The sequence below is a fragment of the Heterodontus francisci genome, chromosome 8 (genome assembly GCF_036365525.1).
Source record: "Heterodontus francisci isolate sHetFra1 chromosome 8, sHetFra1.hap1, whole genome shotgun sequence".
Taxonomy (NCBI): Eukaryota; Metazoa; Chordata; class Chondrichthyes; order Heterodontiformes; family Heterodontidae; genus Heterodontus; species Heterodontus francisci.
The window spans coordinates 123685254-123711275 of NC_090378.1; the positions used below are offsets into that span (position 1 = coordinate 123685254).

At 44.0% G+C, this 26022-nt stretch overlaps 1 protein-coding gene across 1 annotated transcript in view; it reads right to left on the reverse strand.

Annotated features, from left to right (window-relative positions):
* Positions 1 to 26022, reverse strand: part of LOC137372604 (centrosome-associated protein 350-like) — a 41821-nt gene that overhangs the window by 10330 nt on the left and 5469 nt on the right. Inside the window, exons 2-4 of the mRNA XM_068036538.1 lie at positions 24438 to 24505; positions 22068 to 22214; positions 20840 to 21015 (exon numbers count right to left, since the gene is read on the reverse strand). Of these exons, the coding sequence (XP_067892639.1) occupies positions 20840 to 21015; positions 22068 to 22127 (236 nt within the window). The 5' untranslated portion in view covers positions 22128 to 22214; positions 24438 to 24505. The remainder of the gene's footprint in view (positions 1 to 20839; positions 21016 to 22067; positions 22215 to 24437; positions 24506 to 26022) is intronic.

The following is a 26022-nucleotide window of genomic DNA, read 5'->3' on the forward strand; positions in this document are numbered from 1 at the left end:
CTTGTTTTGACAAAGCACTGGTGGATATAATGCTTTTGTTGTTTTTATGTCATCACATTTCAATCCAGTTAAGATAATGATAGCAAAATAAACTGATAATTTTCAGGCACCCTGACAAGAGAAATTATGGGAAGTTCATGCTTACAAAATTATGTGGTTGCAATAAATTTCTAAAATAAAGGCCACCTGCCGTCAATGCATTGCCTCCAACCTTTACAAAGTGTGACTATTTTGCCGTCTCCTGTTTCTTCCTCTTTTACACAATTGATCATTCTTTCCATCTCTTCTGCTTAGCTTTCCCTCTTCACACTCACCCCTTTAATTACCATCCAATCAAATTATTTCATTCAAACTCCCCAGGTACCTCAATATCATCCCACAGTTATATGTAATATATAATAATATATAACAATGGACATACATTCCCACCTCCTGCACTGACACATCCTAGTTATGTGTAATGTATAATAATGGACACACAGTCCTACCTCCCGTCGCGACACATCCCACAGATATGTATACACTTTAGCCCTGCTTTTATGGCGGTCCGCCAGCTCTGGCGAAGGCTGGATAATGACTCCCACGACGTGTGATCAATGTCACAGGATTTCATGTCGCGTTTGCAGACGTCTTTAAAGCAGAGACATGGATGGCCGGTGGGTCTGATACCAGTGGCGAGCTCGCTTAGCGGCTATGACAGGTTCCAGCTCTTCATTATGAGATTGAAACCAGTCTGCATTTCTCTTCGCACGTTTGCCGTAGGTGGTCAAAGCTGAATCATAGATGGCGTCTCTGATGTGGGCCCACTTGGTCTCAGCATCGCCTGTGGGAGTGTTTTGAAGGGCTGTTACAAGTGAATTTAGAAATTTTTGTAACAGCTGTGGGCGAGAAATTCTGCTCGTGTTGATGCGCGGGTGGCCCTTCTGCTTGGAATGATGCAACTTCTTTGGTCTGAGTCTAACCTTGCTGCACACCAGGGTGTGGTCGGTGTCGCAGTCCGCACTGTGGAAGCTGCGTGTGATTTGAACACTGTTTAAGGCGGCTCGCCTTGTGACAATGAGGTCCAGCTGGTGCCAACGACGCGATCTTGGGTGCCTCCATGAAACCTCCCGCTACGAAACTTCCCACAGTTCTGTATAAAAGATAATAATGGACACAGGGTCCCACATCCCGCACCGACACATCACACATTTATATATAATATTTAATAATGGACAGATGGTCCAACCTCCTGTACTGACACATCCCACAGTTATATATAATATATAATAATGGACACACAGTCCCACCTCCCGCTCCGACACTTCCCACAGTTATGTATAATAAAGGACACACATTCCCACCTCCAGCAACGACGCATCCCACAGTTATGTATAAAGTATAATAATGGACACACAGTCCCACCTCCCACACCGACACATCCCACAGTTAGAAATAATAATGGACACACAGACCCACCTCCCGTACTCTCACATCCCACAGTTATGTAGAATGTAAGATAATGGACAAACAGTTCCACCTCCCGTACTCACAAATCCCACCTGCTGCACTGACAGTACCCACAGTTATACATAATATATAATAATGGAGACACGGTCCCACCTCCTGCACTAACACATCCCACAGTTACCTGTAATATATAATAATGGTCAAACAGTCCCACCCCCAGTGCTGACACAACCCAGAGTTATAAATAATATATAGTAATGGACACACAGTCCCACCTCCTGTACTGACACATCCCACAGATATATATAGATAATAATGGACACACGGTCCCACCTCCTGCACTGACACATCCCACAGTGATACATAATAGATAATAATGGACACAGGGTCCCACCTCCTGTACTGACACATCCCTTCTTCTTTGACCTCCTTATCTCGAAAGACAATGGGTAAGCGCCTGGAGGTGGTCAGTGGTTTGTGGAGCAGTGCCTGGAGTGGCGAAAAGGCCAATTCTAGAATCACAGGCTCTTCCACAGGTGCTGCAGAAAAATTTGTTTGTCGGGGCTGTTACACAGTTGGCTCTCCCCTTGCGCTTTCGTCTTTTTTCCTGCCAACTGCAAAATCTCTTCGACTCGCCACACTTTAGCCCAGTCTTTATGGCTGCCCACCAGCTCTGGCAACTGACTCCCACGACTCGTGATCAATGTCACAGGACTTCATGTCGCATTTGCAGACGTCTTTATAGCGGAGACATGGACGGCCGGTGGGTCTGATACCAGTGGCGAGCTCGCTGTACAATGTGTCTTTGGGGATCCTGCCATCTTCCATGCGGCTCACATGGCCAAGCCATCTCAAGCGCTGCTTACTCAGTAGTGTGTATAAGCTGGGGATGTTGGCCGCCTCGAGGACTTCTGTGTTGAAGATACGGTCCTGCCACCTGATGCCATGAATTCTCCGGAGGCAGCGAAGATGGAATGAATTGAGACGTCGCTCTTGGCTGACATACGTTGTCCAGGCCTCGCTGCCATAGAGCAAGGTACTGAGGACACAGGCTTGATACACTCGGACTTTTGTGTTCCGTGTCAGGGCGCCATTTTCCCACACTCTCTTGGCCAGTCTGGACATAGCAGTGGAAGCCTTTCCCATGCGCTTGTTGATTTCTGCATCTAGAGACAGGTTACTGGTGATAGTTGAGCCGAGGTAGGTGAACTCTTGAACCACTTCCCAAGAGCGTGGTCGCCAATATCGATGGATGGAGCATTTCTGACGTCCTGTCCCATGATGTTCGTTTTCTTGAGGCTGATGGTTAGGCCAAACTCATTGCAGGCAGCCGCAAACCTGTCGATGAGACGCTGCAGGCACTCTTCAGTATGAGATGTTAAAGCAGCATCATCAGCAAAGAAGAGTTCCCTGATGAGGACTTTCCGTACTTTGGACTACGCTCTTAGACGGGTAAGGTTGAACAACCTGCCCCCCGATCTTGTGTGGAGGAAAATTCCTTCTTCAGAAGACATGAACGCATGTGAAAGCAGCAGGGAGAAGAAAATCCCAAAAAGTGTGGATGCGAGAACACAGCCCTGTTTCACGCCACTCAGGATAGGAAAGGGGTCTGATGAGGTGCCGCCATGTTGAATTGTGCCTTTCATATTGTCATGGAATGAGGTGATGATACTGAGTAGCTTTGGTGGACATCCAATCTTTTCTAGTAGTCTGAAGAGACAACGTCTGCTGACGAGGTCAAAGGCTTTGGTGAGATCAATGAAAGCAATGTAGTGGGGAATCTGTTGTTCGCGGCATTTCTCCTGTATCTGACGAAGGGAGAACAGCATGTCAACGGTCGATCTCTCTGCTCGAAAGCCACACTGTGCCTCAGGGTAGACGCGCTCGGCCAGCTTCTGGAGCCTGTTTAGAGCGACTCGAGCAAAGACTTTCCCCACTATGCTGAGCAGGGAGATTCCACTGTAGTTGTTGCAGTCACCGCAGTCACCTTTGTTTTTATAGAGGGTGATGATATTGGCATCGCGCATGTCCTGAGGTACTGCTCCCTCGTCCCAGCACAGGCATAGCAGTTCATGTAGTGCTGAGAGTACAGCAGGCTTGGCACTCTTGATTATTTCAGGGGTAATGCTGTCCTTCCCAGGGGCTTTTCCGCTGGCTAGAGAATCAATGGCATCACTGAGTTCCGATTTTGTTGGCTGTATGTCCAGCTCATCCATGACTGGTCGAGGCTGGGCTGCATTGAGGGCAGTCTCAGTGACAACATTCTCCCTGGAGAACAGTTCCAGGTAGTGCTCAACCCAGCGGTCCATTTGTTTGCGTTGGTCAGTGATTATGTCACCTGATTTAGATTTGAGGGGGGCGATCTTCTTGATGGTTGGCCCAAAAGCTCTCTTCATGCCATCATACATTCCTCTGATGTTTCCGGTGTCTGAGGCCAGCTGAATACGACTGCATAGGTGTTGCCAGTAGTCCTTTGCGCAGCGCCTGGCTGTTCTTTGTGCAGTGCCTCTGGCTGCTTTAAGTGCTACGGATGTTAACTCGCTGTGGGCTTTCTTGTAGTTCAACAGTGCAATGCGCTTAGCGGCTATGACAGGTTCCAGCTCTTCATTATGAGATTGAAACCAGTCTGCATTTCTCTTCGCACGTTTGCCGTAGGTGGTCAAAGCTGAATCATAGACGGCGTCTCTGATGTGGGCCCACTTGGTCTCAGCATCCCCTGTGGGAGTGTTTTGAAGGGCTGTTACAAGTGAATTTAGAAATTTTTGTAACAGCTGTGGGTGAGAAATTCTGCTAGTGTTGATGCGCGGGTGGCCCTTCTGCTTGGAATGATGCAACTTCTTTGGTCTGAGTCTAACCTTGCTGCACACCAGGGAGTGGTCGGTGTCGCAGTCCGCACTGTGGAAGCTGCGTGTGATTTGAACACTGTTCGCCTTGTGATGATGAGGTCTAGCTGGTGCCAACGACGCGATCTTGGGTGCCTCCATGAAACCTGGTGACAGGGTTTAGTGTGAAAGAACGAGTTGGTGATGCAGAGGTTATGATAGGTAGACAACTCAAGCAGTCTCTGCCCATTCTCATTCATCCTTCCAACGCCATAGCGCCCAAGGCAGGAGGGCCATGAGTCATGGTCGGCCCCAACCCTGACACATCCCACAGTTTTGTATAATATATAATAATGGACACACAGTCCCACCTCCTGCTCTGACTCATCCCACAGTTATATATAATAGATAATAATGCACACACAGTCCCACCTCCAGCAACGACGCATCCCACAGTTATGCATAATAATGGACACACAGTCCCACCTCCCATACTCACAAATCCCACCTCCTGCACTAACACATCCCAGTTACCTGTAATATATAATAATGGACAAACAGTCCCACCCCCAGTGCGGACACAACCGACGGTTTTGTATAATATATAATAATGGACACAGTCCCACCTTCTGTACTGACACATCCCACAGTTATATATAATATATAATAATGGACACACAGTCCCACCTCCTGTACTGACACATCCCACAATTTTGTATAATATATAATAATGGACACACAGTCCCACCTCCTGTACTGACACATCCCACAGTTATATATATCATACTGGACACTCAGTCCCCCTCCTGCACTGACACAATACACAGTTATATATAACACATAATAATGGATACACAGTCCCACCTCCTGTACTGACACAACCCACAGTTATATATATCTAGTAATGGACACTCAGTCCCACCTCCTGTACTGACACATCCCACAGTTATATATAATAAATAATAATGGACACACAGTCCCACCTCCTGTACTGACACATCCCACAGTTATATATAATAAATAATAATGGACACTCAGTCCCACCTCCTGCACCGACACATCCCAGTTATGTATAATATATAATAATGGACACTCAGTCCCACCTCCTGCACTGACACAATACACAGTTATATATAACACATAATAATGGATACACAGTCCCACCTCCTGTACTGACACAACCCACAGTTATATATATCTAGTAATGGACACTCAGTCCCACCTCCTGTACTGACACATCCCAGTTATATATAATAGACAATAATGGGCACAGGGTCCCACCTCCCGCACCGATACATTCCACAGTTATATATAATAAATAATAATGGACACACAGTCCCACCTCCTGCACTGACACATCCCAGTTATATATAATAGACAATAATGGGCACAGGGTCCCACCTCCCGCACCGATACATTCCACAGTTATGTATAATATATAATAATGGACACACAATCCCACCTGCCATTCTCACACAGCCCACAGTTACGTATATTATTATAATAATGGACACAAAATCCCACCTCCTCTACCGACCAATCCCACAGGTATATATAATATATAATAATGGACACTCAGTCCCACCTCCCGCACCGACACATCCCACAGTAATGTACATTAATGGACACACAGTCCCACCTCTCGTACTCACACATCCCACAACTATAAATAATATATAATAATGGACACACGGTCCCACCTGCCGTTCCGACACAACCCACAATTATATATATATAATAAATATATAAAAGGGGAGGCAATGGCATACTGGTATTGTCACTGGACTAGTAACCCAGAGACCCAGTTATTGCTCTGGGGACATGGGTTCGAATACCACCACAGCAGAAGGTGGAATCTGAATTCAATTAATAAATCTGGTATTAAAAGCTAGTCGAATGATGGCCATGAAACCATTGTCGATTGTTGTACTAATGTCCTTTAGGGAAGGAAATCTGCTGTCCTTACCTGGTCTGGCCTACAGGTGACTCCAGATCCACAGCAATGTGGTTGACTCTTACATGCCGTCAGACTGACCTAGCAAGCCACTCAGTTCAAGGGCAATTAGGGATGGGCAATAAATGCTGGCCTGGCCTGCGACGCCCACATCCCGTAAATGAATAAAAAAATAATAATGGACACATAGACCCCCTCCCGTACCGACACATCCCACAGTTATATAGAATATATAATAATGGACACACAATCCCACCTCCTGTACCCACACAACCCATAGTTATATATATCATACTGAACACTCAGACCCCCCTACTGCACTGACACAATCCACAGTTATATATAATAGATAATAATGGACTCACGGTCCCACCTCCTGCACTGACACATGCCACAGTTATCGATAATATATAATAATGGACACTCAGTCCCCCCTCCTGCACCGACACATCCCACAGTTATGTATAATATATAATAACGGACACACAGTCCCAGCTCCCGTACTGACACCGATACAAACACTCCAATCTTACTTTCCTGGTAACAGACGCCTTTGAACCCAAAGGACCAGAATTGGGGAAAACCTCAAATGCCAACAAACTGGACCAGGGCTGTGATGCCTCCAAGTTGACCGACCTGCATTGTGGATCCACGTGTGGGGCAGGAATTTGGGTGGAATGCCAGAGGTCACTTGATGCCCATGCAGCACATACCCGAGCAAGAAAGGTGAGTAGAGTTATCAACCCTGTCCAGGATTGCCCTGGAGTCTCCAAGAATTCAAGCTTAATCTTGAGGACACCTGCTGTAAGCAGCCCAGGAGAGAAAAACAAAGGCATCTTTAAAAAAAATTAAACACTTTTGTTTACCAATTATCAAAACTATTGGAGGTGAAAGAATGATTCTTGACCATCTGTCAAAGAGCCTACCATTCAGGTAATGAAGAACCTGTTCATCTCTGATTGCCCAGGGAAGAGGGGCACCATGAAGACGGACATGTTGGATGACTAATGTCTGGGGTGGGGTGGGGTGGGGGTGGTAGCTGGAGGTGGAAGGTCACATGATGAAACCTCCAGTATGTGCCCAGAGTTGGCAACTGTATAGAGCAGAAAACTGGGGAGCAGAGATGTCAATTCTTGGGGCTCTTCCTCGGTACAAGAAAAGTACTGACTCAAACCAGCCTTCCCCTCCCTGCAGATACATACACCAGGAGGCTGGGCATACTTTTAATTGATGGAGTCACTGGAAACCCCTGGTGGAAACCCCCACTTTCTGATTTCTATATTAGTAGCAATATCCTTGATCTAAAGGTCCTAGGCGAGGTGTGCTCCCCAGGCCCCCACCTCCAAATAAAACCTTGTGGGATTCTTCTACCCTATTTCCACTTCCAAAACAGCATCGGGACGGGTCTCTTTTAACAACTTACCTCCAACTGCGGTTAATAGGATCTAAAGAGGCATTGAGACCGAACTGAAAGAGAGACCTTTGTGGATGGCTCGCTTTAAAAACAAAAATGGAAGCATTCAACAGACGTTCCTGCGTTTGAAAATAAACCTAAATATTACACAATAAGGTTGTTGAATTTGAGAGCGCACTGCAGGTTCAGGAGTGTTTCGGGAAATTATATATACATCATGCAAAAGAGCTTTGTTGTGATTTTACCTGACTCACTCATTTTCGGTTGGAGGTGCTTGGACAGGTGTATAAACCCCCCACAGTGAGAGAAGTGTCTGCAGAGTGAGAGCAGGGGGCTAATTGTTACTTTCTAACGCGTCAGTATCTGAATTGTGACGCTGTTAAACTCAGCACCAGCCCAGCCGGGGGAGGATCAGACAGGAAATTGCAGGTGACCCTAGTAACAAGTTCCAACACTTTTCTAACCTAACATCTTGTTAATTATTAGTCCAGTGGAGTGGTATTGTTAACTCATTACCACATCTTGATTGACAATCCTTTAAGGGGAGGGAGGGAAGAAAGTTTTACCTTGGAGAGGGAGATGTTTTGTAAATCTTTGCAAGTTTGAGGTTTAGGAGATTGTTTTACCCATGATCAACGTATGAACCACAGTGAAGGTTTTAGATGAGGGAAGAGTTCTGCTGCAAAGGAATGATGGTATAAAAGAGCCAGGGAGTGGGACTGACTGCATAGCTCCGTGGAGAGTCAGCAAAAGCTTGATGGGCCGAACAGACTCCTTCTGTGCTGAAAATGACTCTGTGTGATCAGGTTCAGCAAAGTCAATCTGTATTGGCCTAGCAGCAGACAACGGCAGGAAGAGGGCGAGATGGGTGACAACAGTAGCATTGTGATTATGTTATAGGACGAGTAATCCAGAGCCACGAGTTTAAATTCATAGCAGCTCGGGAATTTAAATACAGTCTCAGTAATTAATGGTGACCATGTCACTCCCCGAGTGTCGTAAAAGCCCATCTGGTTCACTAATGTCTTTTAGGAAAGGAAATCTGCCAGCATTACCTGGTCTGGCCGACATGCGACTCCAGACCCACAGCAATGTGGTTGACTCTCAACTGCCCTTTGAAATGGACTAGGAAGCCACTTACTTGTCAAAGGCCAACAGCTCACCAGCACCATCCTCTCGAGCGCAATTTGGGATGGGTAATAAATGCTGGCCGTGTCAGTGACGTACACATCCCATAAATATATTATTTTTTAAAATCAGCAATCATGCATCACTTCAGTCAATGACTTTTCCAGGATTTTAAAACATTTGATTTGATTGAAGTTTTTAGGATTTCAGAAGGAATTGGTCGGGTATAGTAATTTCCTCTGCTCATGAGGGAGCTTTAGGACGGGGGCGGTGGGGGGTGGGGAGAGGGATCCCGACCTTAAAATCACAGCCAGCCCATTCAGCAGAGAAGCTGCGTGCAAGGGGTGGCCAAACTCCTCCCACAAAAAGCAGTAGGTGCTCACTCAATTAATTTTAAATCAGAGATAGATACATTTTTGCTAGCCAGGAGTATTAAGGGATATAGAACCAAGGCGGGTGGATGGAGTTCAGATCAATTATGATCCCACTGAATGACAGAACAGGCTGGAGGGGCTGAATGGCCTCATCCTGTGCTTACTCCTTTCCCCATATAGTTTAATAATTCCATGTCACCAAAATACATAGATAAGACCTTGCATTTATATTGCACATTTCACCACCTCAGGCCATTCCAAAGCACTTTCCAGTTAATGAAGTAATTTTGGAAGTGTAGTCAATGTTGTAATGTAGGAGCAAGCTGCTACAAACAGCAATGATGTAGTTTTTAATGATGTAGGTCAAGGGATAGATATTGGCCGGTAACCAGGGAGAACCCCCCTGCTCTTCCTTGCAATAGTGCCATGGTATCTTTAACAGCCACCTCCGTAAAGCAGAGGTTAAAAGGAAATTTAATAGGTGTGTTCAAAATTATGAGGGTGATTAAAATAGAGTAAAGTAGGGCCAACAGTTTCTGCTGGTTGGAAGGTTAGTAACCAGAACACACGGATTTCAGACAACTGACAGAAGAATCAGAGGTTTTCTGTTTTACGCAGGAGGTTGTGATGAATTGGAACACACTACCTAAAAGGGCAGTGAAAGCAGATTCAATAGTAACTTTCAAAAAGGAATTGGATAAATACCTGGAGGGAAAAATTTGCACAGCTATGGGAAAAGAGCAGGACAGTGGGATTAATTGGTTAGTTCCTTCAAAGAGCTAGCACAGACACAATGGACCAAATGGCCTCCTTTTTTATTGTATCATTCTATTATACCTTGGCTGCTAAAGGTGAAATTCTTGAATGAAAATGTTGCTGCTTCCACATCTCTACCTGGCATATCATTTCCAGTGTTGAGCACTTGGTGTCTGAAATATTTCTTCATCCTAAATTGATCTTGCCTTACTTTCAGCCTCTGCTCTCTTGTTCAACTTTTTTGGTTTAACTTGTAATATTGTTTGAGGTAAACTTTAACCTCTTGGGAATGATCACAGCATAGACTTATAAACAAGATTGGTGAAACCAGGTTGAAGACAGGAAAAACAGAATAAAGTGACCAACAAAACTATGCTGATGGCAATGTCAAATACGATGTTAAAGGGTTAAAGATTTAGAAGTTGAGTTTCCACATTGGGTGCAATCTGCGATCCAGCCACAAATTGCATCCAAAGTTGCACTTGTTTTGAGAAGTGTTTTATTTTCTCAGGTTTCCGTTCAAACTCATTTGCATATCACTGAATGCAAAATCTGCCATGAACCAGCATAATCAGGCAGCATTTTAGAACACAAGCCTTTTTTAAAAATTTGCTTTAAAAAATATTCTGAGATAAATTTAAGAGTGGTCACTCGGTGCAGTTTGATTAATACAGCTGAAAAAGGGATTTTCACAAAAAATAAGCATTTTAATCAAAGCGGCAAGTCAACCACCTATCAGCAACCCGATTTTAAATAACTGACTCAAATATAGAGATACATTTGCTAATGCACAGTCGTCAATTTCTTAGTAAACTAAAAAATCAAAAGCTTTTAAAACATGCTAACAGTCATCCTTGTGCCCAAAAGAGCTAGCTTAATTTTTACAGCTTCCTTGAAGGCTCTCCAAGGAGCACAATTAGCAGAAACTTCCCGTGGTAATTAATTCACCCTGGGGGAGGGAAGGGGAGGGAGAAAGAGAGAGTGTCAGCTTCTAGCACAATGTTTTCTCAAATAGCGCAAAAGATTGCGGAAACTAGATTTGCTTTGAATGTAATTTGTGCTTAAAATTCCACAATCTTTTGCGCTGGTTTCACCAATTTCGGGCTAATTGCACTTCATAAAAAAAGCAACACAACCTAGCAGGAATTCTAGGCCATAATGCCTAAATGCTCACAACACTTGTACGAGATAAAGAGGTCATGAATTAAATAGGATGATCGTGAAATGCCCAAACACTGCTGCCACATGACAACAAGAAGTTGTTTTCTCTCCACTGATGATGGCCCATTCAGCTGGATGTAGAGGGTTAACAAAATAAAAGAACTGTACTTAAAAAGATCAAGTTTACAGCACAGAGGATGCAGGATCTGTAATCATAGGGAGGATGTCTGTATTACAAGTTGTGTCCAGCTATCAGTACCAGGTGCTTCTTTCTTGAAAACTGAACAGGGGGAAAGTGGTAAATCAATGCCCCAACGATCCTGTACAGTAGAAAAACCAATCAATTTTAAAAATACTGATTCCAAGGCAAGAAATGCGGGAGGAAATCGTATTTTAGTTCAGTGGGGGGGGGGGGGGGGGGGGAAAGAGATGGAGAAATGCAACAAGGTAACTGACTTCATTGTTAATGCAGTTTAATGCAAAATAAACATGGAGGATATAACAGTTCTGAAGCAGCATCAAATACCACTTGGCAATTCCTGCAATAACTGGAATTTTCCCATCTGCCTGCGAGCTTGCCCAGTGTGCTGGTTAATGCAGTACTGTGCCCTGGCAAATATTTGTACTTGCAATTCTTAGAGTAAATGACAATTTTAAATTCTAAATCAAAGATTTGAAACCTACTAGCACTTTTTAAATGAAAATCATTACATGCACACTTTGGAGACATTCTATAAGGTGTATTCTGTGACAATTATGTCCCAATAAGTTTTCCAATACCTAAAATTATTAAGAGAATGAAAGTGGAAAAATCCCAAGTGCTCACCAAAGACACATTTGTACAGTTAAAGGGGCACTGCCATCCAGAGATTCAGGCTTGCGATACAAATTTACATACATAACTTGAAAGTGCATTCAACGAGATCAGTGAGCTGCAGCTCTGCCACAATATTTCCAAATGTTAGGTGCAAGATTTTAAACAATCCAATCTTCAATAACGTTCTGTTGGCATTAGCAGTTCAGACTCTTCGTGTAACTTTGATCTCTCACTTACATGATAATGCCCCTTTAGTAAGCAAGTTTCAGTTCAAGTGTGAAGTCTGCAGCATATTGCCAACCAGCAGCTCAGTACATCTACATGAAGCCACAATTGAGATACGGAGGAACTCATTTTCTCTGCACACTTCTCTCCCCTCCTCCCCACCGCTGACCCCAACCCCATCCATGTGCACGTGATGAAACAGAGCGTGCTCGATCAGTGAGAAGCAGAGGTTTCACAGTACCTGACCAGCTGGTTGCAGATGTACAGCTGGAATTTGGGATGTAGGTTGGGGAAACAGACACCGAGAGAGGCCCAGTGGTGAGAAGTAAGGACAGAGAAGAAGTAGTGGACAGGAGAGCAGTGTCCACAAAAAGGAGGCAAAACAGGAGAAAAAAAAGCTGAGGATTATCCTGAAATTACTTCATCTTTTAGATACTAAAGAAAACCTCACATTTTAAGCAGAAATTCCACTTACAGCATAAAGCCATTTGGTTTCAAACCTCCCTATACCTCTTGCCTCCATCCTATTGCTTCTGCTGGGAGAGATTCTGTAACTTCAAATGGCAACGATACTCACCAAAGTCAACAGCAGCTCCAAGCAATCTTTTTTTGGGAGGGTCGAGGGGACAACAGTGCTGTGGGGAACCTTAAGTATCACAACTGCCATCTTAATAGTCCAGCCACAGCCTTACAAGCCCATTTTAATATGGCTGAGAGTTGCAATCAGCATTGGGATCTGAATCTACAATTGCAGATGATGTGAACGGACGCTCCTCACGTTCTCCGTCTGTGCAATGACATATCCGCTCTCGGAAGTGGGCGAGGGAAATGAAAGAGGGGCAAATTAAAACAATAGTCCAGATTCACACTGCTGCCCCATCCCATTTCATTTCACCTCCAACCCCAAAACTCTCTAATAAGTTGACTCCAAGGCAGAGCTCTCCATTTCCAAACAACCACTGGTGTTAGCAAAGAGCTAAATTTAGTCTTTGACTTTCACTACTGCAGTACTAATTGTAACCACTTGCAGAACTTCCCAGAAACGTCGCAGGGATTCAAACCTTAGCTCATCTGGCAACGAGACTGGACCAAACAGACACAGGACTGCAATTCACATTGGTCGTCAGAGGATTGCCATCTTCCTCCCTTTTGATTTTTGGAACTGCACCATTCTGCTGAGGTAGCGAGATCTACAAAGCCACAACCATCACTTCACATAACTAAAAGAGCCTGAAACAAGCAGAAGCTGGTGTAATGAAATGGATGCCACAACACTACCGAGTCTACAAGGGTTAAAAATGATAAAGAATGTTATATAAACCCCTGCACAAACTAGGGACACTATGCTCAAATTGTCATAACTGTCTTCCAGACTCTGTCCCGAAGCGTCAGTTATAATTATTTTGAAAAGATGCAGATCGGAATAAAAGCCTCAAGAGCCATTTAAAATGTACTCTTCCTGCCCCTCCTTGATACATTCCATTTGCTAATTGAAGGGACAGGCAATTAGTAATTCACCTCCAGCTGGCAGTGAGCTGAAGTAAACCAAACTGATCGAGACCTTCATTCTTTATCCCTCCATGTGGTGAAGTACATGGGTCTCCAAACACCACTCCCCCATCATGAACTACAGGTTATCAAGTGAGGAATTACAGGGCTGGTTTCAACACTCCATATGACACAGTACATTAGTGCTGTATAGCAGTTTGCCAATTGTGTGTGAAATAATGATTTCAAACTCCCACTGCAAGTAGTACATATCACTGAATCTTTAGTAAATGGATACTTGGGACTGCTATTTGAGATTTTATAGAAGCACTGCACAGAAAGCATCTGTTAACAGCAATTGTGCCAGACACGAGGTGGAACAGAAGCTCTGAGGGTTAGATGGGGCAAGCTCCATTTACATGCACATCACCTCAAACAAGGATGCAAAACTACAGAATCATCACAATGTCACCACACTTTAGGAAGGATATCCAGGCCTTAGAGAGGGTGCAGAAGAGATTGACTAGAATGGCACCAGCTCTGTGGAGAGACTGGAGAAGCTGGGGTTGTCCTCCTTAGAGCAGAGAAGGTTAAGAAAAGACTTGGTAGATGTGTTCAAAATTATGTTTTGATAAGAGTAATAATGGATAGTTCACCCAGTGTGTGCCAGATATGCTCAACTCCTCCTTTGGACATCAGGGAACGAAAATAGGGACTATACCAGGGGAACAGCCAGAATAAAGAGAGAGTAAAGGGAAGACAGTTAGGAGTTTAAAAATTCAGTTGTAAATGACTTGATGGTAAGTTTCTTCCAAAGGACAGAGGAAGAAGGAAATCTGATGGGAAAGAGATAGGAGATTAAGGGTGGCGAAGAATACAAGAGTCGGAAACAAGCAAGAGAACAGGAAGAGAGACCATCGGAGATGGCAAGGCCATCAACATGGATAGAAGAGGTTAAGTGAAGACAGGAGGGCAATAAATTGAAAGAGAAGCAAGGAGAGGCAAGAACATTTTTGAAATCAATAGGGAACAATATTCATCAGTGCAAAGACTAAGGGAGGAAAGGAAGGAGATCTTGGGGAAAAACTCAAGATGGGATAGACAATGAGAACTTTAAACTAGAGGTGAGGGAGTAGAAAGCAATGAGAAGATTAAAGGAAGCGAAGGGATTTGAGAGTAGGGGGGAAGAAACCAAGCTGTGCCTTAGTGACAAGGACCAGACCATCATCACAGTGATTTATGAAAGTACAGCCACTTTCATTAGGGGGAAAAGAGTCACCATCTTTAAGCTAAAGATTTAGTCATAGCCAGGATGTCAATGTAATTATTCAAAATAAGGTTGTGAATTGCAAGCATCTGGTTCCTGATTTAATAGGCATTCTGGAAGAAAATGTGGAGCGGGATGATGATTGATCCGCAGGCAGAGTCCAACAGAAGTGGTGTGAGTGGGCCAGGAAGGAGATGGGTAATGTTCATCACAGGGTAGAAAGTTGAAGATGGGGCAATTGGGGTTTCTGTTCATGGGTCGGCAGCGACAGGCATCTTCGTGGGTCCATCAGAGAATGTCAAGAGAAGCACAGATGGTACAGAATGGAATCACAGAAAGGTTACAGCACAGGAGGCTGCTATTCGGCCCTGTGTCGGCATTCTGCAACAGCAATTTAGCTAGTCCCATTCCCCAGCCCTTTCCCATGGCCCTGCAATTTTTTTCTCTTCAGGTACCTATCCATTTCCCTTTCGAAAGACATGATTTGAATCTGCCTTCACCACCCTTTCAGGCAGAGCATTCCAGATTGTAACCACTATGCATTTAATATATAGATCATATGGAATATTTCAAAAACTAGTTCTGGACTCCAGTGCCGAGGTTTCACCATTACAGCAAGTTGTCTTTGGTAATTAGCTAGCTTCTTTCTTCTTTGGCCTCCTTGTCTCGAGAGACAATGGGTAAGCGCCTGGAGGTGGTCAGTGGTTTGTGCAGCAGCGCCTGGAGTGGCTATAAAGGCCAATTCTTACTAAACAAATAATTAGAAAACGTACTGCACCTTTTTGGTTTTTTTGGTTTTTGAAGGTTTAAGCCTGGAATGGGAGAAGAATAGAAAGGTAAAGGAGCAATTATCGTTTGGGGTAGGGATTGGGTGGGAGTAGCAGCCAACATGCGCACGTGAACAACACCAAAGGACTTTGGCTTACATAAGTATGGCAGAGCTAATGGTAATCTACTTTCCAAACAATGCCTATGCTTCCCAAAGCTGTCAAGTATTGTTAAATGCCATGACTTCCTCCCCTTCAACAAACGTAATCCTTTTAAGCACATTTCCCATCATTAATCTCACTCCTCAGGCAATCTCTTTCCAATTACATATCATTACTTTCACTGTGTAAAACTGGGAATTAAAAGACCCTCAGGGGAAGGATGAATAAGTTTTTGGGCTGGATTGAGAAATTCAGTAACTCCTCGACCTTTTTTGATAGCTGCAATATCATTTTGTTATCAAAATCAAATTCATAAAGCAATGGCAGAAGCCCACAAATTCACACACACTTTTGGCCTGATGCTTTTATTTATTTATTTAGAGATACAGAACTGAAACAGGTCCTTCGGCCCACCGAGTCTGTGCCGACCAAGAACCACCCATTTATACTAACCCTACAGTAATCCCATATTCCCTACCACCTACCTACACTAGGGGCAATTTACAATGGCCAAATAACTTATCACCTGCAAGTCTTTGGCAGTGGGAGGAAACTGGAGCAACCGGCGAAAACCCACGCGGTCACAGGGAGAACTTGCAAACTCCACACAGGCAGTACCCAGAATTGAACCCGGGTCCCTGGAGCGGTGAGGCTGCGGTGCTAACCACTGCGCCACCCTGTGCACATTTTTAAGCTGGAGCACTGAATTAGAACCACACAGAAAACTTGCTAATGGTGTGAGGATGTACATTTTGTAAGGTGAAAATCCCTCCCGACTCAGAGGTTAACAGTAAGTTTTGTTAGTGCGTACAGGCCTGTGCATAAAACAGAACCACACACAAGCAGCCCATAAAATCGTGCAAGATTCAAATTAATGCATTCAAATTGGAGACTTGCTGCAAAGGTCAAGCTCCAATACTCACCTGATCTGTGGAATAATATCTTTCTATTACTCTTATGGCAGCAGATATCAACAGGCATGGTGAAGAACAGTTTCAGATAGTCTTTGGATATATGTAGGCTTGACTGTTTAAGTCATTTCACATGAAAAGCTACTCAAGTCTCTTGACAAATGAAAGCTTATTAAGTGTTTGATTTCCATGACCATTAACCAAACAACAAGGCTTTTTTCAACATAGTTATGTCAAAGTTTATCCTCAAGATTAAGCTTCATTAATTTCCCAGAATTCTTGTTCAAACTCCAAACTCTGTCTCTAAGATAAATATTTTTGAAATATTCTTTCACCATTTCCCCTAAAAGGCAACTGGACTTACTCACAGATTCACTGGGGAAAATTGATGGACAGAGAGATTTGGGTGTTCAGGTCCATTGTTCCCTGAAGGTGGCAACGCAGGTCAATAGAGTGGTCAAGAAGGCATACGGCATGCTTTCCTTCATCGGACGGGGTATTGAGTACAAGAGTTGGCAGGTCATGTTACAGTTGTATAAGACTTTGGTTCGGCCACATTTGGAATACTGCGTGCAGTTCTGAACAAAGAACAAAGAACAAAGAAAATTACAGCACAGGAACAGGCCCTTCGACCCTCCAAGCCTGCGCCGATCCAGATCCTCTATCTAAACATGTCGCCTATTTTCTAAGGGTCTGTATCTCTTTTCTTCCTGCCCATTCATGTATCTGTCTCGATACATCTTAAAAGGCGCCATCGTGCCCGCATCTACCACCTCCGCTGGCAACGCGTTCCAGGCACCCACCACCCTCTGCGTAAAGAACTTTCCACGCATATCCCCCCTAAACTTTTCCCCTTTCACTTTGAACTCGTGTCCTCTAGTAATTGAATCCCCCACTCTGGGAAAAAGCCTCTTGCTATCCACCCTGTCTATACCTCTCATGATTTTGTACACCTCAATCAGGTCCCCCCTCAACCTCCGTCTTTCCAATGAAAATAATCCTAATCTACTCAACCTCTCTTCATAGCTAGCGCCCTCCATACCAGGCAACATCCTGGTGAACCTCCTCTGCACCCTCTCCAAAGCATCCACATCCTTTTGGTAATGTGGCGACCAGAACTGCACGCAGTATTCCAAATGTGGCCGAACCAAAGTCCTATACAACTGTAACATGACCTGCCAACTCTTGTACTCAATACCCCGTCCGATGAAGGAAAGCATGCCGTATGCTTTCTTGACCACTCTATTTACCTGCGTTGCCACCTTCAGGGAACAGTGGACCTGAACACCCAAATCTCTCTGGACATCAATTTTCCCCAGGACTTTTCCATTTACTGTATAGTTCACTCTTGAATTGGATCTTCCAAAATGCATCACCTCGCATTTGCCCTGATTGAACTCCATCTGCCATTTCTCTGCCCAACTCTCCAATCTATCTATATTCTGCTGTATTCTCTGACAGTCCCCTTCACTATCTGCTACTCCACCAATCTTAGTGTCGTCTGCAAACTTGCTAATCAGTCCACCTATACTTTCCTCCAAATCATTAATATATATCACAAACAACAGTGGTCCCAGCACGGATCCCTGTGGAACACCACTGGTCACCCGTCTCCATTTTGAGAAACTCCCCTCTACTGCTACTCTCTGTCTCCTGTTGCCAAGCCAGTTCTTTATCCATCTAGCTAGTACACCTTGGACCCCATGCGCCTTCACTTTCTCCATCAGCCTGCCATGGGGAACCTTATCAAACGCCTTACTGAAGTCCATGTATATGACATCGACAGCCCTTCCCTCATCAATCAACTTTGTCACTTCCTCAAAGAATTCTATTAAGTTGGTAAGACATGACCTTCCCTGCACAAAACCATGTTGCCTATCACTGATAAGCCCATTTTCTTCCAAATGGGAATAGATCCTATCCCTCATGATCTTCTCCAGCAGCTTCCCTACCACTGACGTCAGGCTCACCGGTCTATAATTACCTGGATTATCCCTGCTACCCTTCTTAAACATGGGGACAACATTAGCAATTCTCCAGTCCTCCGGGACCTCACCCGTGTTTAAGGTTGCTACAAAGATATCTGTTAAGGCCCCAGCTATTTCCTCTCTCGCTTCCCACAGTAACCTGGGATAGATCCCATCCGGACCTGGCGACTTGTCCACCTTAATGCCCTTTAGAATACCCAACACTTCCTCCCTCCTTATGCCGACTTGACCTAGAGTAATCAAACATCTGTTCCTAACCTCAACATCCGTCATGTCCCTCTCCTCGGTGAATACCGATGCAAAGTACTCGTTTAGAATCTCACCCATTTTCTCTGAGTCCAAGCACAACATTCCTCCTTTGTCCTTTAGTGGGCCAATCCTTTCTCTAGTTACCCTCTTTCTCCTTATATATGAATAAAAGGCTTCTTTAACCCTGTTTGCTAAAGATATTTCATGACCCCTTTTAGCCCTCTTAATTCCTCGTTTCAGATTGGTCCTACATTCCCGATATTCTTTCAAAGCTTCGTCTTTCATCAGCCGCCTAGACCTTATGTATGCTTCCTTTTTCCTCTTAGCTAGTCTCACAATTTCACCCGTCATCCATGGTTCCCTAATCTTGCCATTTCTATCCCTCATTTTCACAGGAACATGTCTCTCCTGCATGCTAATCAACCTCTCTTTAAAAGCCTCCCACATATCACATGTGGATTTACCTTCAAACAGCTGCTCCCAATCTACATTCCCCAGCTCCTGCCGAATTTTGGTATAGTTGGCCTTCCCCCAATTTAGCACTCTTCCTTTCGGACCACTCTCTTCTGGTCGCCACATTACCAAAAGGATGTAGATGCTTTGGAGAGGGTGCAGAGGAGGTTCACCAGGATGTTGCCTGGTATGGAGGGCGCTAGCTATGAAGAGAGGTTAAGTAGATTAGGATTATTTTCATTAGAAAGACGGAGGTTGAGGGGGGACCTGATTGAGGTGTACAAAATCATGAGAGGTATAGACAGGGTGGATAGCAAGAAGCTTTTTCCCCAGAGTGGGGGATTCAATCACTAGGGCTCACGAGTTCAAAGTGAGAGGGGAAAAGTTTAGGGGGGATATGCGTGGAAAGTTCTTTACGCAGAGGGTGGTGGGTGCCTGGAACGCGTTGCCAGCGGAGGTGGTAGACGCAGGCACGATAGCGTCTTTTAAGATGTATCTAGACAGATACAGGAATGGGCAGGAAGCAAAGAGATACAGACCCTTAGAAAATAGGCGACAGGTTTAGATAGAGGATCTGGATCGGCGCAGGCTTGGAGGGCCGAAGGGCCTGTTACTGTGCTGTAATTTTCTTTGTTCTTTTTAATCGCCCATCACAACCTATGCAATGATATGGGGGAAGAGATATACAGTGCCGCATTGGACAAGGGCTTCTTGCTTTGAATAACTACAATAAGTTTTTGCATGATTCTGCTCAGGCTTGAGCCCAAGAATAAACCAAGATAGGTCTGTGCAAAGGTTCAACAGGAACTCAGTTGTGAAATGTATTAGGACAAAAAACAGCTGGTATTCAGAATGGCTTTCCAGAACTGAAGAGTATTGTTTTTAATTTCATGAAAATATCAAAATTCCCCAAAAAAACAGTCATTTAAAGCAGAAATAAAAAGCATCAAATTAGCAATTGTCCTTACATAAGAAAAAGTTTGCATTAATGACGTAAATCTGACAATACCACCAGTAAAATCTGTATGTATCGCCACTTCCCCACCCATAGGCAAAGTGAGTTCTTCATTAGTGAAAGTCTTCACTTTCACAATCCAATTCCATGAGGGCTGGGCCAGGGCAGTGAAGCAAAGGGTGCTGACACAAATGACAAGGAAAGAAAAAAATGACTGCTAGACTTCTCACGGAGGCCTGCTTGGAGGGCATTTGGTGAGGTCACGTTTGGACTTGGCTGCCCATTCCTGGGATCAAATGTACCACCACCTTGGAGCACGTGCCACTGGCTTTGGGAAAGGAGGAGTTAAGTGGGATGTTACATATTGTATCTTGGCAATGTCAGCTCTCTCTCCCTCTCCAACATCGGATGGGCTGCAATGTAATAGGTTAGGTTTGCCAGGTTTTCACAACAGTAGACATTATAAGAAGCACCAATAGATAAGTGTGCATTGTATTACTTTTCATCCATGTGACTGCGCATCTTCTTCAGTTTTTGCATGATGCTGTTGGTCTCACTCCCAGAGATAGAAACAGGGGAGGGGCTCCGTATCTCCACATCTGTCAGCAAGGGGCTGGAAGCGTGGCTCACTTTGGAAACATACTCTACCTCATATTGTTCTGTGCTCCGCTGCTCCTAAAATGATTTAAAAAAAATTAAGAAGAGCTTGAGCCCGAGAATAAACCAAGATAGGTCTGTGGAAAGGTTCAACAGGAACTCAGTTGTGAAATGTATTAGGACAAAAAGCAGCTGGGATTCAGAATGGCTTTCCAGAACTGAAGAGTATGCTTATCCATCGCAAGTAGAGAGAGTTTTTTGTTGTTTGAGGACAGGAAGTCTAACACATAAGGAATGAACAGTTGTGCGCATGCACACAGCATTTGCAGTAACTGTGATCAGTTCTGGGCACTGCACCTCAGGAAGGATATACTGGCCTTGGAGAGGGGGCAGTGCAGATTCACAGGAATGATGCCAGGGCTAAAAGGGTTAAATTATGACTCGGCCTGTATTCCTTTGAGTATGGAAGGTTAAGGTTTATGAATAAAGGTGTTGATATGATCAGAGGAACTATTTTCTCTGGTGTGGGAGACCAGAACAAGGGGACGTAATCTTACAATTATTGAAATTAGTGCTAGGCTGTTCAGGAATCACTTCTTTCACACAAAGGGTAGTGGAGATCCCCAAATCTTGCTCCCTACAAAGAAAAATCCTTGAGGCTGGGGATGACTTGAAAATTTCAAAACTGAGATTGTTAGTTTTTTGGCTAAGGGTACTTATTAAGGGCTACAAAACCAAGGTCAGTAAGATGAAGGAAAAGTCAAAATACTTTCTTGGACACCAACAATTATGATTAGGCATGCAGTTGTAAGTCCAAAGGTTTTGCCTTTATAGAAGATTACATGTAAACATGTTATCATTTTAGTAAAATTACTGAGGCGCTGAAGTTGGCATTCCTCACCATCAGACTAACCTGCACTTCTATTTTTCCCAGTAAAATGTTAACATTTTCATTTGTATTGTAATCCTAATGTCGAATACAAACTATGCTGAATAGAAAGCTTTCATTGTACATGATCACCCCCATTAATGCTCATGCGCAAGTAGTTCTTTATTTTCAGAGTAACCTTGTATGGAACAGTTTAAGAGTGTACATCTTCCACGCATTGTGTAAAAGGTGGAATACTGACCAGCTTGCTTTCTCCAGCTGATTTGAGTTTCTCCTGTATTTTGATAGTGGTCTGGCGCATGCGTCGAATCTTCTGCTGCTGTTTCAGGATCAGCTGCCTCTCCTTGTGAGCAGCCCTGTTGGCTTCTTGTAGACGTTTGATTTCAGCCTGTAGTAAAAGTTGCGGGGGGGGGGCAAGGTTTTACGTCAGAAAACGAGAGACAAAGCAAAACAAGGCAAAGGGATGTCAACGGTCAACAAATGGCTTGTTGCATATTGACCAGGGTCAAAAGTCATGAGATCAGGCTACACAACTCCAAAGCCTGCTGCGTTACAAGCTACACAGACCAACACATCAAGGTGGAATTATGATCTTTTACAACAGGTAATGCTTGTTCATAGTGCAAACTTCATCTTTTAGATGAAATTTGTGTGTAGGACTAACCCAAACAGATCAGTAGGTGCCAGATGAAAAATTGACCTGAAACATTAACTCTTTTCCTCTTTTCACAGATGCTGTCTAACATTGAGTGTTTCCAGTGTCTAGTTTTAGTTCAGCAGGTCCCAAGTTTTCTTCTTGGTCTGTGGCAAGTTATAACTCATCTGGGCTGTTGAAATCTGAAAATTATCCTCAGTCCCCTTCTGCTTAGGGATGGGGTGGGAGGAAAGGAGCAGGATAAACAGCCAGAATTCCCATTGCTGAGAACTGCCTTGTGGCTCCTGCTGGGAAGTGTGCCAATGTTGACTGAACACAGGATGTGACCTGTCCGTGATGGGCTCCACAAGGCAAAAAACCAGGTCTGTGTGAAGCTACCTGCAGACTGGCAGCACCTGTGCCAACCACGTACCAGCAACAATCAGCACCTTCAGAGCTGAGGGGAGCAAAGTCTGTTTGATGGGAGAGGTTAGGCCTTGGTGTACAGGGCACAATTTCAAAGTTTGCAGATGATACCAAACTTGGAAGCATTGTGAAGTGTGAGGAGGATAGTGTAGAACTTCAAAAGGACATAGACATGTTGGTGGAAGAGGCAGACAGGTGGCAGATGAAGTTCAGTGCAGAGAAATGTGAAGTGATTCATTTTGGTAGGAAGAACATGGAGACACAATATAAAATAAAGGGTACAATTCTAAAGCGGGTGCAGGAGCAGAGGGGCATAGGTGTACATGTGCATGTGAAGGTGGCAGGACAGGTTGAGAGAGTATTTAAAAAAACAGACAGTATCCTGGGCTTTGTTAATAGGGGCATAGAATACAAAAGCAAGGAAATTATGTTGAACTTGTATAAGACCCTTGTTCGGCATCAGCTGGAGTATTGTGTCCAATACTGGGCGCCGCACTCGTGAAAATACCTGAGGGCATTGAAGAGAGTACATAAAAGATTCACGAGAATGGTTCCAGGGATGAGGAATTTCAGTTATGAAGATAGATTGGAGAAGTTAGGACTATTTTCCTTGGGGAAGAGAAGGCTGAGAGGTGGTTTGATTGAGTATTCAACATCATGAGGGGTCTGGACAGAGTAGATAGAGAGAAACTGTTCCCATTCCTGAAAGGATTGCGAATGAGAGGGCACAGATTTAAAGTAATGTGTAAGAGGAGCAAAAGTGACATGAGGAAAAGCTTTTCATGCATGAGTGGTTAAGACCTGGAATGCACTGTCTGAGAACGTGGTGGAGGCAGGTTCAATTGAAGCCTTCAAAAGGGAATTAGTAGTTATATAAAAAGAAAGAATGTGCAGGGTTATGGGAGAAGGCAGGGGAATGGAACTGAGGGAGTTACTCTTTCAGAGACCCTGTGCGGACATGATGGGCCAAATGGCCTCCTTCTGTGCTGCAACAATTCTGCGATTCTGTAATTCTCTGTGAAAAATACCTCATTGGCTGTAAAACGTTTTTGGGATATCCTGAGGTCATGAAAGGTGCTATATAAATGCAAGCCTTTCTTTACAATGAAACCTCTGTGATAAGTTCCTCCCGCTAAGTTCCTCTGATGTGCAGCAAGGTTGGTAGAATGTCACCTATATTACACAGCAGGATTTACAATGAAGCATATTGAACATTCTTTAGTTGGGGTGGTGTGGATGGGTGTATATATAAACACCTCGCTCCTGAAAGAAAAAGATCTCTGAAATGTCCAGAGTTATTTCCGACATTGGAGTAGGTGCGAATGTTATCAAAACAAGCAAGTCGATTAAAAGCCACTTTGCAGATGTTCTGGAAGATTTGGTTTTCTGTCATCAACAGTGGACAGATCGCAATGACTCCTTAGTCTGCTGACCCAGACATTTCAGGTGAGTATAGAGATTTAGTAACAGTCTCCGATTACAACAACAAAAACACAGCAAACTGCACTGGACTGATTACTCAGAAAACATTACAACAGCTCAATAGAATACCTTGAATGACTGCAATCATCGTCTGGAACGCTTGACTTTAAAGCACATTGTCTTCTCAATATTGTATTCTGAAAAGGAAAAGACGACTGAAAATAAATAAGAGGTATGCGACAAGGGAATATATTCACCAGAAATAACTAAATATTGATTTTCCTCTCTTTAGTGCAATACAGTTCCACAGGAACTAGTTTCCAATATCAACCATAAAGCCCAGGTGATCTTGGACAGTGAAGTCAGCAATTCAAGCAGGAGTCTCTGGATTGCAGCATGGTTGGTTTCCTGGCCAACTTTCCTCTCCCTATCCCAGAAATGCCGAGACTAATTCAAGGACTTTTATTGTTATTTCAGTGAACAGTAGCTACCTCAGCAGTCACTGGGCCTTTGTAGATTGTATAACTCCTTTCACTTACCCTCCCTTACACCTCTGAAGTGCCTTAGGATGGTTCTCTACATTAAAAGGTGCTAAATAATTGCAAGTTTATGTAGCTCACTGGATAACCCTCCTGAGATGGAGGCTTGGGGGTAAACACTCCAACATTTTTGACCTCAGAATGTCCCAAAGCACTTTTCAGCCAATCAAGTACTTTTAGAAGTGTAGTCATTAAATGTAGGAAACACAGGAGTCAATTTATGCCCAGCAAGGTCTCACTAAGAACAATGAAATAATGACCAGTTCATCTGATTTTGAAGGTGTTGGTTGAGGAATAAATCTTGTTCAGGACACAAGATGCTTCCCTGCTCTTCCATCAAATAGTGCCATGGCATCTTTTACACTCTCCTGAGAGCATGGACAAAAAGAAACTTTCAAACAATAGAGACTGAAATCAACTGTATAAATGTGATTTGGAGAAGTAAAACTTTAAATGATTCTATTCTCTAAATCCTGCCTGAAAAGTGGCAAGAGATTAGTGTACGATTGTTGTGAAAAGAACAGGCATCAGTGCAGCTACGGATGTAACAAACAACGTGGACAAAAGGGAACTTGCAGTTTTGGTGTACTTGAATTTCCAAAAGGCATTAAATAGGCCACCACATCAAAGGTTACGACACAAAATAAGAGTTCATGGTGGAGGGGGTAACATATTAGCATGGACAGAGGATTGGCTAGCTAACAGGGAGCAGAGAGTAGGAATAAATGGGTCATTTTCAGGTTGGCCGGATCTGACTAGTGGAGTGCCAGGGGGATCAGTGTTGGGGCCTCAACTATTTACAATCCACATCAATAACCTGGATGTAGGGACCGAATCTGTGAGAGCTAAATTTGCAGATAACACAAAGATAGCTCGGAAGGTAAGTTGTCAAGAGACCATAAAGGTGGAATTTTATGCTGGCGGTGAGGGGCTCGACATTAGGGGAAACTGACACTGAAATCCCTACATCACCTCTTGTGCAGAAGGCACGCCGAATTTAGTGCCAATCAGACAGTTAACTTGACTGCGGACGGCCATCCGTACGATTTAGGACCCCGTCGTTGAAAGTCCCAATCTTGCCGAGCTGCTGGCCAATCAGAGGCCACCAGCTGCAGTGCCGCCATGGAGGTGGTGACTGCTGCTATAGCTGCAGTCACCAGACATTGAGAAGCGGC